Consider the following 12750-nt stretch of genomic DNA (forward strand, 5'->3'; position numbering starts at 1 on the left):
AGTTTGAAAGCTCATCAAATCACAGGCATGTGTCGTGGAAGTTGATGTTTTGCAGCAGCAGTACACAAAAAACTGTAAACCACAATTAGAAATATATATGAAACCTCAATTAAATAAGCTGTACAATAAAGAACACCAAAAAGCAAGTTAGTGTTCATGGGTTCATTGGCCATTCAGAAATCTGGTGGTGAAAGGGAGGAAGCTGTTCCTAAAACATTGAGTGAGGGTCTTCAGGCTCCTGTACCTCCACTCTGTTGAGAAGAGGGCACATCCGAGGTGATAGGGGTGCTGAACAACGAATCCACCTTTGTTGAGGCATTGTCTTAGACAATGGCCTCAATTGCAGGGAGGCAGATGTCCATGATGGAGCTGGCTGTTTGCAATGTTCTGCAGCTTTTCTGATGCTGTGTACTGGCCCCTCCACAACAGAGAGTGATGCAACCAGTAGAATGCTCTCCTCAGTGCATCTGTAGAAGTTTCCTAGAGTCTTTGTGACATACAGTACCACGTCTCCTCAAACTCCCAATGAAATATTGCTGCTGTCATGCCTTCTTTGTAATTGCGTCAATCTGTTGGGCTTGGAATAGATTTTCAGAGATGTTGAACTTGAACCTGTTCACGCTTTCCATTGCTGATCTTTCAGCGAGAACTGGTGGGTTTTCCCTCAACTTCTTCATCCTGAAGTTGACAATCTTTGCAAGGTTTTGGTTGTGACATCATTGAACCAGCTGATCTATCTCACTTGTAACCATCTGAGATTCTGCCAATAACTGCTGTGTCATCAATGGCATTTGACCTGTGCCTAGCCACAGAGTCATGAGTGTAGAGAAAGCCAAGCCGAAGGCCATGCAGGCATCCTTGAGGGAAGTTGATGTTGATTGTCAGTAAAGAGGAGATGTTCCCAATCTGCATATACTGTGATTGCCCAATGAGGAAGTCAAGGATTCAGTTGCAGGAGGAGGTGCAGAGGCCCAGGATTTGAAGACCATAAGACAAAGGAGCAGAAGTCAGCCATTTGGCCCATCAAGTCTGCTCTGTCATTTCATCATGAGCTGATCCAATCTCCCCTTTAGTCCCATTCCCCCACCTTCTCACCATAACCTTTGATGCCCTGACTACTCAGATACCAATCAATCTTTGCCTTAAATACACCCAGTGACCTGGCCTCCACTGCCACCCGTGGCAACAAATTCCATAGATTCACCACCCTCTCGTCATGTCCTCTCGTACTAGACTCCCCCCACCATGGGAAACAACTTTGCCACATCCACTCTGTCCATGCCTTTCAACATTCAAAATGTTTCTATGAGGTCCCCCATCATTCTTCTAAACTCCAAGGAGTACAGGCCAAGAGCGGTCAAATGTTCCTCATATGTTAACCCTCTCATTCCCGGAATCATTCTAGTGAATCTTCTCTGAACCCTCTCCAACGTCAGCACATCCTTTCTTAAATAAGGAGCCCAAAACTGCACACAGTATTCCAAGTGAGGTCTTATCAGTGCCTTATAGAGCCTCAACATCACATCCCTGCTCCTATACTCTATTCCTCTAGAAATGAATGCCAACATTGCATTCGCCTTCTTCACCACCGACTCAACCTGGAGGTTAACCTTAAGGGTATCCTGCACAAGGACTCCCAAGTCCCGTTGCATCTCAGAACTTTGAATTCTCTCCCCATTTAAATAATAGTCTCTCCGTTTATTTCTTCTACCAAAGTGCATGACCGTACACTTTCTGACATTGTAATTCATTTGCCATTTCTTTGCCCATTCCCCCAATCTATCCAAGTCTCTCTGCAGATTCTCTGTTTCCACAGCACTACCGACCCCTCTACCTATCTTTGTATCATCAGCAAACTTAGCCACAAAGCCATCTATTCCATAATCCAAATCATTGATATACAACGTAAAAAGAAGCGGCCCCAACACGGACGTCTGTGGACCACTGGTAACCGGCAGCCAACCAGAATGGGATCCCTTTATTCCCACTCTCTGTTTCCTGCCAATCAACCAACGCTCTATCCACATATGTAACTTTCCCGTAATTCCATGGGCTCTTATCTTGTTTAGCAGCCTCATGTGCAGCACCTTGTCAAAGGCCTTCTGAAAATCCAAATACACAACATCCACTACATCTCCCTTGTCGAGCCTACTTGTAATTTCCTCAAAAAATTTCAATGGGTTTGTCGGGCAGGATTTTCCTTTAAGGAAACCATGCTGAGTTCGGCCTGTCTTGTCATATGCCTCCAGTTACTCCGTAACCTCATCCTTGACAATTGACTCCAACAACTTCCCAACCACTGATGTCAAGCTAACAGGTCTATAATTTCCTTTTTGCTTCCTTGCCCCCTTCTTAAATAGTTGAGTGACATTTGCAATCTTCCAGTCCTCCGGAACCAGGCCAGAATCTATTGACTTTTGAAAGATCATTGCTAATGCCTCTGCAATCTCCACTGCCACTTCCTTCAGAACATGAGGGTGTATTCCATCTGGTCCAGGAGATTTATCTACCCCTAGACTATTCAGCATCCTGAGTACTTTCTCTGTCATAATTGTGACTGCGCATATTTCTCTTCCCTGACACCCTTGAATGTCCAGTATACTGCTGATGTCTTCCTCAGTGAAGACTGATGCAAAATACTCGTTCAGTTCCTCCACCATCTCCTTATCTCCTTTTACAATTTCTCCAGCATCATTTTCTATTGGTCCTATATCTACTCTCACCTGTCTTTTACTCTTTATATACTTGAAAAAGCTTTTAGTATCCTCTTTGATATTATTTGCTAGCTTCCTTTCATAGTTCATCTTTTCCCTCTTAATGACCTTCTTAGTTTCCTTTTGTAAGCTTTTAAAAACTTTCCAATCCTCTGTCTTCCACAAATTTTTGCTTCCTTGTATGCCCTCTGCTTTGCTTTTACTTTGGCTTTGACTTCTCTTGTCAGCCACGGCTGCATCCTTTTCCATTCGAAAATTTCTTCTTCTTTGGAATATATCTGTCTTGCACCTTCCTCACTTCTCGCATAGGCTCCAGCCACTGCTGCTCTGCCGTCCTTCCCGCTAGTGTCCCTTTCCAGTCAACCTTGGCCAGTTCCACAGTGAACTCAATCATGTTGTGATCACTGCCTCCTAAGGGTTCCTCACTTCCATCTCTCTAATCACCTCTGGTTCATTACACAATACCCAATCCAGTACAGCCGATCCCCTAGTGGGCTCAACAACAAGCTGTTCTAAAAAGCCATCTCGTAGACATTCTACAAATTCTCTCTCTTGAGATCCAGAGCCGACCTGATTTTCCCAATCCACTTGCATGTTAAAATCCCCTACAATTATCATAACACTGTCCTTCTGGTAAGCCTTTTCTATTTCCTGTTGTAATTTGTAGTCCACATCACTGCAGCTGTTTGGAGGCCTGTAGATAACTGCCATCAGGGTCCTTTTACCCCTGCGATTTCTTAGCTCAACCCATAAAGATTCTGTACATTCCAATCCTATGTCAACTCTTTCTAACGATTTAATATCATTTCTTACCATTAAAGCCATGCCACCCCCTCTACCTACCTGCCTATCCTTACGATACACCGTGTATCCTTGAACGTTCAGCTCCCAAAGACATGCATCCTTTAGCCACGTCTCAGAGATGGCCACAATATCATACCTGCCAATCTGTAGCTGTACAACAAGATCATCCACCTTATTCCTTATGCTGCGTGCACTTAAGTATAACACCTTAAGCCAAGTATTTGGTACATTTTGCATTGATTTCACTGCAACTTTATTGCACTGCAGCTCATCCCAATGGCTGCAAATTTGCTCCATCACCCGTCCTTCCTGACATCCTTACTGCTCACTACCTTAGAACTATTTCTGTTTTCCCTCTCCTCTGCTCCATCATTCTGGTTCACATCCCCCTGCCAAATTAGTTTAAACACTCCCTGACAGCTCTATTAAACCTTCCCACCAGGATATTGGATCCCCCTAGGATTCAAGTGTAACCCATCCTTTTTGTACAGCTCACACCTGCCCCAAAAGAGGTCTCAATGATCCAGAAACTTGAATCCCTGCCCCCTGCTCCAATCCCTCAGCCACGCATTTATCCTCCACCTCATTCCATTCCTACTCTCACTGTCGCGTGGCACAGACAGTAATCCCGAGATTACTACCTTTGTGGTCCTTCTTCTCAACTTCCTTCCTAACTCCCTATATTCTCCTTTCAGGACCTCTTCCCTTTTCCTACCTATGTCATTGGTACCTACATGTACCACGACCTCTGGCTCCTCACCCTCCCACTTCAGGATACTTTGGACGCGAGCAGAAACATCCCGGACCCTGGCACCAGGGAGGCAAACTACCATCCGGGTCTCCTGACTGTATCCACAGAATCGCCTATCTGATCCCCTAACTATTGAGTCCCCTATTACTACTGCCTTCCTCTTCCTTTCCCTACCCTTCTGAGCTACAGGGCCGGACTCTGTGCCGGAGGCGTGGCCACTGTCGCTTCCCCCAGGTAGGCTGTCCCCCCCCCAACAGTACTCAAACATGAGTACTTATTGTCAAGGGGTACAGCCACTGGGGTACTCTCTAGTACCTGACTCTTCCCCTTCCCTCTCCTAACCCTGACCCACCTGTTTGCCTCCCGTGGCCCTGGTGTGACCACCTGCCTGTAACTCCTCTCTATCAACTCCTCTCTCTCCCTGACCAGACGAAGGTCATCGAGCTGCAGCTCCAGTTCCCTAACACGGTCCCTTAGGAGCTGCAGCTCGGCGCACCTGGTGCAGATGTGGATGTCCGGGAGGCTAGGAGACTCCAGGATCTCCCACATCTGACTCCGAGAACAACAAGCTGCCCTGACACTCATAATTCCCCCATTCCTCAAATAACAGGAAAAACTGAAACCTAAACCTACCTGGCCTTGCCCGTTTCCACCTAAGCCCATTGAGCCAAAGCCCTTAAGCCTACACTCTGCTTCCAGCTCACTCTACTGCCCGCAAACGACGCTGCCTGCTGTTTAAGGCTGTGTCCTTTTTAAATCTTCCCCGCTTCACTGCCCGATGTCACACGCCTGTGCAGACCCGCCTCTCTTAACTCCAAAGAGAATAAGAAAATATCAAAATGGCTCCCACCGCACTCCTGTTCTGCTCCTCCGACTTGCTTCTCCAAAACTTGTTGATTACTACTGAGGGGATGATCTTGTGGAACACTGAGCTGTAATTAAAGCCAACAGCCCGGTGTAGGTATTGCTGTTGCCCAGATGGTCTAGGTACAAGTAGAGAGCCAGTGAGATTACATCCACTGTAGACCAATAGCTTCTATCCCACCATTAAAAGAGTATTGAGTAGTCTCATAGTACAATAAGATGGACACTTGACCTCACAATCGACCTCGTTGAGGTCCTGCACTGACCTTTCGGGAACTGTAACACTTCATGCTGCATCTCCTTATTGCTTTCCCCATGATGTCCCAATGTGATGAATCGATCTGTATGATCTGAAGTGATCGGCATACAAAGCAAAGTTTTTCACCGTACCTTGGTACTTGTGACAATAAGGTAGACGCGTTTATTTAAGGTAAACATTGATAGTTTCTTGTTTGGGAAGGGGCTTATGGGATAGAGAGAATAGAGTTGAAGCGAGATCATCTATGGTTGTATAATAGAGCAGACTCAGTTGGCAAATGGTTGTTTTTATTCAGTAATACTGTGCAGTAACCTGCACTTTCAGCCTAATGAGCCCATGCTGCCCATGTGACGAATTAATCTGCTAACACGTACATGTTTGAAAAGCAGGAGGAAACTGAATCACCCAAAGGAAAACCACATGGTCATGAGGGACATAAAAACTGCTTTCAGACAGTGGCTGGAATTGAACCCGTTTTCGGTACTGTAAGCATTGTGCTAACCACTATGCTATCGTTCTACCTTCTATATCCATGATCCTCTAGTTATACGTCGATCAGAGGATAATGGATGCAGAGAGAAAGGAGCCACAATTGGGAGGGAGGGAGGTGACACAAGACCTGTTTTAGCTGTACAGCCCCAAAGGCTGGAGAGAGGACCTGGTGCAGTCTCTGCTGCTCGTTCTCATCTGCCTGGAAGAAACTCTCGCAGAATGGATACTGTGATCGGTGTCCCTGGGGAAATATGAAAAATAAATGAGGCTGGTACATGCACTACCTATGACTCAGCAGGCCAGCAAGATCACCACTCATAATGTCAATATCAAAAATAGAACCTTTCATAACCTCAGAATATCACAAAATTCTTCAGACCCAACAAAGTGCTGGTAATGATATTGGCATTCAGTGATAGAATCACCTCACAGAGAAATAGGCCTTTCCACATTCCACGTCCTTGCAGACTGGCCAGGATCTGTCTACACTGATCCCACTGACGCATTCCTGATGAAAGGTCTCGGCCTTAATCACAAACAAGAGAAAATCTGCAGATTCTGGAAATCTGAGCAACACACAAAAAATGATGGAGAAGCTCCTGAGAGGTGGGATTTATGAACATTTGGAGAGGCATAATATGATAAGGAATAGTCAGCTTGGCTTTGTGAAGGGTAGGTCATGCCTTACGAGCCTGATTGAATTTTTTGAGGATGTGACTAAACACATTGATGAAGGTAGAGCCGTAGATGTAGTGTATATGTATTTCAGCAAGGCATTTGACAAGGTACCCCATGCAAGGCTTACTTAGAAAGTAAGGAGGCATGGGATCCAAGGGGACATTGATTTGTGGATCCAGAACTGGCTTGCCAACAGAAGGCAAAGAGTGGTTGTAGAAGGGTCATATTTTGCATGGAGGTGGAGGTGGAGGTGGAGGTCATATTTTGCACCAGTGGAGAGCCTCAGGGATCTGTTCTGAGACCCTTACACTTCGTGATTTTTATAAATGACCTGGATGAGGAAATGAAGGGATGGGTTAGTGAGTTTGCTGATAACAGAAAGGTTGGAGGTGTTGTGGATAGTGTGGAGGGCTGTCAGAGGTTATAGCGGGACATTGATAGGATGCAAAACTGGGCTGAGAAGTGGCAGATGGAGCTCAACCCAGATAAGTGTGAAGTGGTTCATTTTGGTAGGTCAAATATGATGGCAGAATATAGTATTAATGGTAAGACTCTTGACAGTGTGGAGGGTCAGAGGGATCTTGGGCTCCAAGTCCATAGGACACTCAAAGCAGCTGCGCAGGTTGACTCTGTGGTTAAGAAGGCGTATGGTGTATTGGCCTTCATTGATCATAGAATTGAATTTAGAAGCCGAGAGGTAATGTTGCAGCTATATAGGACCCTAGTCAGAGCACACTTGGAGTACTGTGCTCAGTTCTGGTCACCTCATTACAGGAAGGATGTGGAAGCCATAGAAAGGGTGCAGAGAAGATTTACAAGGATGTTGCTTGGATTGGGGAGCATGCCTTATGAGAACAGGTTGAGTGAACTCGGCCTTTTCTCCTTGGAGCGATGGAGGATGAGAGGTGACCTGATAGAGGTGTACAAGATGATGAGAGGCATTGATCGTGTGGATAGTCAGAGGCTTTTTCCCAGGGCTGAAATGGTTGCCACAAGAGGACACAGGTTTAAGGTTCTTGGGAGTAGGTGCAGAGGAGATGTCGGGGTAAGTTTTTTACTCAGAGAGTGGTGAGTGCATGGAATGGGCTGCCTGCAGCAGTAGTGGAGGTGGATACAATAGGGTCTTTTAAGAGACTTTTGGATAGGTACATGGAGCTTAGAAAAATAGAGGCCTAGCAATTTCTGAGGTAGGGACATGTTCGGCACTACTTTATGGGCCAAAGGGATTGTATCGTGCTGTAGGTTTTCTATGTCTCTATGTAACTCAGCAGGACAGGAAAAGAGTACAGTTGACGTTTTGGGCCGAAACTCTTCAGCGGGACTGGAGAAAAAGAGCTGAGGAGTAGATTTAAAAGGTAGGGGAGGAGAGAGAGAAACACAAGGTGAAAACTGGAGGGGGAGGGATGAAGTAAGGAGCTGGCAAGTTGATTGGTGAAAGAGACAGAAGGCCGTGGAAGAAATAAAAGGTGGGAGGAGCGCCAGAGGGAGATGATGGGTGGGCAAGGAGATAAGGTGAGAGAGGGAAAAGGGATGGGAAATGGTGAAGTGGGGGGTGGGGGTGGGAGGCGTTACCGGAAGTTAGATCAATTGAAGTTTATGCCATCAGGTTGGAGGCTACCCAAACAGAATGTCATTCCTCCAAACTAAGTGTGGCGTCATCATGACAGTGGAGGAGGCCATGGATGGACTGTGATTGGAATGAGAATGGGAAGTGGAATTAAAATAGGTGGCCACTAGGTGGATTTTGATTGGCTGTGGTCAGGGTGCATTTGGATTGGCTGTGGTCAATTTGAGTTTAGATTGACTGTGGTCAGTTTGAGTTTAGATTGGCTGTGATCAGGCGGAGATTGGATTGGCTGTGGTCAGGTAGAGGTTGGATTGGCTGCAGTCAGGGTGGATTTTCATTGGCTGTGGTCAGGTGGAGGTTGGATTGGCTGTGACCAGTTAGGTTTGGATTGGTTGCTGTCAAATTTGATTCAGATTGACTGGGATCAGGTTTGATTTGGATTGGTTGGCATCAAGTTGGATCAGGTTTGAATTTTACACTTGATCATTTTTAAGAAGCCCCACAAACCATTCCTGGAATTTCTAAATCCATTTCTTACCTCTTGGAAATCAATAAATATTTCTGCTCACCACACAGGGTTGATAAATGCTTTAGATTCAGGAAATGGAATTTATTGTAGGAATAGCAGCAGCAGAACACTGTCAATAGTCTAAGACAATCATGGAACACATTAAGAGTGCTAGCATACCCTAATGTTGGTGAAAATTTTACATTTTTCTTCAATAAACACCCTGTGGATAATTTCGGTATCGGTGATCATGAGGAATGCTTCACGTCCAAGGAACAGCCTGCAGGGTGTTTTTGAACATAAAGGAAAACAGGTTAAACACGTAAGTTACATTCCCAGGAAACAAGTGAGTGACAGGATATCTTGGATAGAGAGAAGTGGAAAAATCAGATCAGCCGTATCATATTAGATGGCAAAACAGGCTCGATGGGCCAGGTGACCTACTTCTTTTCCCAAATAAGTATAATTGTGGCCAGGAGAATGGAGTTGAGAGGGATAAAAAGTCAGCCATGATGGAACAGCAGAGCACACTTTATGGGCCAAATGGCCTAATTATGCTACAATGCTTCATGGTCCTAGTGCTCTGAGATTAATGCTATTACTTTTCCCAAAACTCTATCAAAGTGCTTCACTATCTTCAAGATTTCATCTCCAATTAGATTCCAACTTTCTAATGCAGACTGAGTGTCTCCTGCTATCTTCCTGCTGTCGGTGAGGCACTCATGTTAAGTAAGTAAAATTGCCTTACCCCCAGATATTCCCATAGGTGTTGTAGCATTCCAGGTCAACAACATGAATATCCTAGAGAAATGGAGAAGAGTCATAGAGCAATAGATTACATAGCACAGAGCAATATGGCTCTCCCCACCACTAAACCTATCCTACATGGAGAGCTTGACAAGAAAGCAGCATCCATCATCAAGGATCCCCACCACCCAGGCCATGCTCTCTTCTCAATACTTACTAACCCACATCACCAGGATCAGGGACAGTTATTACCCTCCAACCAACAGGCTCCTGAACCCTTGTGGACAACTTCACTCATCACGCCTGTGAACTGAGTCTACATCCTACAGACTCACTTTCAAGGACTCCACAACTCATGTTTTCAGTATTATTTATATTTTTTATAATTTAGTCTATTTGTCTTCTTTTCAACAGTGGCTATCAGTTGGCCTTAGTTTATGTATAGTTTTTCATAAATTCTTTATTTTCTATATTTTCCTGTAAATGCCTGGAAGAAAATTAATCTCAAGGTGATATTCTTGGTGATATATGTACTTTGATAATAAATTTAGTTTGACTTTAAAACAGACCCTTCTGCCCATCTAGTCTGTGCAGTCTGCTTTATTTATAATGGCCACCTTATTTTTAACTGTAACTTATAGTAATATTCTATATCTTGTGCTGTACAGGTGTCACAAAATAGCAAATTTCATGACCCACTGTATGTCAATGATAATAAACCTAAGTTCTGATTCTGGTTCTTGACAGGAGAGACAGCCTTTCACTGGAGTCTTTTCTCCCTCTGTGTGCACACAGAGATTTTTTATCAGTGTAGAAAGCTCTCAGATGTCTCCATCCAGCAGCTCCCTACTGCTCTCAGAATATCCACTGGGGAACTCAACAGAGTGAGGCAGAAAATGAAATGTCCACATTATGGGTCAAAACCCTGCATCAGGACTGAGGTGAGCAGAGAGACACGATGGTCAGTACAAAAAGAGAATCAGAGCTGAGACATGTCAGAGAGGCGATTGAGTATCTCACCACTGCCCATCTCCACTTCACCCATTTCCACCCTTGCTCCGGAAGCAGGGTTTTGAGAGGTGATTGATGGCTTTTTTCCCTCCACTGCCCATCTCCACTTCACCCGTTTCCACCCTTGCTCCAGATGCAGTGTTTCTGTTCATCCCCTCCCCACAGATGCTGCTCGACCTGCTGAGTTCCTGCAGCAGATTGTGCTCCAAATGCAACTCCTTGTGTCTCCAAGCCCTCTCAGCTTTGACACTCCCTGTGAGGTAACACTACACAATGATAGCCCTCTTACAGTCTCAAGGACAAATGCTTCCACTCCAAGGTTCCTCACTATGTTTGAGGCATCCCTCTACTGCTGAGTGCCTCACCTTTCGGTAGATGTACGGGATCGATCCAAGGAACAGAGTTGGTGAAGGTCCAGGAATACACAGCTCCTTAAACGTGCTGTAAGGCCAGGTGGCGTATCTGTTACATGAGGGAGGAACGAGACACTGTGCATTAATGTCTCACCAGCCACTTTAGAAGTCAAAGTCAACTTTACTGACATATGCATAGATTCACAGATGCACAGCCACAATGGAAAAGAATCACAGCAGCACAGGACCATACACACACCGACATACACACATCAGGTACACAACACACCTGAACTGCTGGAGTTAAGCAGCATCTAAAGAGGGAAATAGGCAGTCAACATTTCAGGCCACAGCATCTTTAGAAAAGAGTAAACAGTCTACAGTTTGGCTGAGAACTTACATCAGGATGGAACAAAAGATGAGAAGTCAGAGCAAGAAGGTGGGGGGAGGGGAAGAAGAAGTACAAGGTGGTAGGTGAGAGGTGAAACCGGGAGAGGAGGGATAAAGCAAAGTGCTGGGAAGTTAATTGGTGAAAAAGATACAGGGCTGGAGAAGGGTGAATCTGATAGGAGAGGACAGAAGCCATGGAGGGAGGGGCACCAGAGGGAGGTGATGGGCAGGAAAGAAGATAAGGTGAGTGAGGGAAATGGGAATGGGGGAATGGTGAAGAAGGTGGGGGGGACAATTACCAGAATTTCAAGAAATCAATCTTCATGACATCCAGTTGGAGGCTACACAGATGGAATAAAGGGTGTTGCTGCTCCAAACTGAGTGTGGTCTCATCATGACAGTAGAGGAGGCCATGGACTGACATGTCAGAATGGGAATGGGAAGTAGAATTGAAGTAGATTTAGGGCCCCAAACAGTCCTTCCAGGTGAGGTGACACTTCACCTGTGAGTCTGTTGGGGTTATCTACTGTGTCCAGTGTTCCTGGTGTGGCCTGTACTGTACAACGGAGAGATCCAACGTAGACTGGGAGACTGTTTTGCTGAGCACCTACGTTCCATCTGTCAGAAAAAGTGGGATCTCCCGAGTGGACAAGGGAGTCGCATAGGGAGCTGAAAGTGGTGGGGATGAAAACATGTGCTTGGTGAATGGCAGACACAATCTCAGTGGCTCTCCACACGGCTTTAGGCCACTTAGACAACACAAACACCTACATCAGGATGCTGTTGGTCCCAACATCAGGTCCCAACCATGGTTCCCCTCTCCCTGCCCTCTTCCAACTCTCAGTCCACTATAGAGACCCACATCATCACCCACATGTGCCATGAAATTTGTGTTTTTTTATGGCAGCAGTACAGTGCAATACATAAAATTACTACAGTAATGCGCAAACATCTTAGGTAGCACCATAGCCTATATATACTGTACTTGTGCAAAGTACAGTACTGTATATGACTGAACCAGTGAATAAGACATCTAATCTCAATAAAATTCATCTCCTCATAATTGAAGACATCTGGTCTTATTCTGAGGCTCCATATCAGCTGGCAGTCATCCGTGGAACTCATGGCTCCAGGGGACAATGGTGGAATCGACTGAGAGATCAAGAATTCATCATTGAGAATCAAAAATTGAACAACACCTTGATAGAAACTGTCCTTGAATATGGTGGCAAGTGCAGACAATCCTTCGCATCTTCTAGTCAATGGGGAGGGGGGAGATGAGAGAATGACTGGGGGGGGTTGATTATGTTGGCTGCTTTCCTGAGGGAGCGGAACTTTAATGGCGGGGAGGGGAGGATGGTCTGGCTGATGGGAGGGACGACAAAAGAAGATCATCAGGGTAATGCACCAAAACAGATTCCCTGCTCTGATTAGCACAATGTGTGAGTGTGGTCAGTCACTGACCCCTGGTTAGTGGAATCAGTGAGTGTGGTCAGTCACTGACCCCTGGTTAGTGGAATGTGTGAGTGTGGTCAGTCACTGACCCCTGGTTAGTGGAATCAGTGAGTGTGGTCAGTCACTGACCCCTGGTTAGTGGAATGTGTGAGTGTGG

The 12750-nt window shown here is 45.5% G+C and overlaps 1 protein-coding gene across 1 annotated transcript in view; it reads right to left on the reverse strand.

The window, feature by feature from the left end:
- Nucleotides 1–12750, reverse strand: part of LOC140719266 (cytochrome P450 3A29-like) — a 131471-nt gene that overhangs the window by 66196 nt on the left and 52525 nt on the right. Inside the window, exons 3-6 of the mRNA XM_073033771.1 lie at nt 10761–10857; nt 9386–9438; nt 8818–8917; nt 6012–6125 (exon numbers count right to left, since the gene is read on the reverse strand). Coding sequence (XP_072889872.1) covers nt 6012–6125; nt 8818–8917; nt 9386–9438; nt 10761–10857 — 364 coding nt within the window. The remainder of the gene's footprint in view (nt 1–6011; nt 6126–8817; nt 8918–9385; nt 9439–10760; nt 10858–12750) is intronic.

The sequence above is a fragment of the Hemitrygon akajei genome, chromosome 31 (genome assembly GCF_048418815.1).
Source record: "Hemitrygon akajei chromosome 31, sHemAka1.3, whole genome shotgun sequence".
NCBI lineage: Eukaryota > Metazoa > Chordata > Chondrichthyes > Myliobatiformes > Dasyatidae > Hemitrygon > Hemitrygon akajei.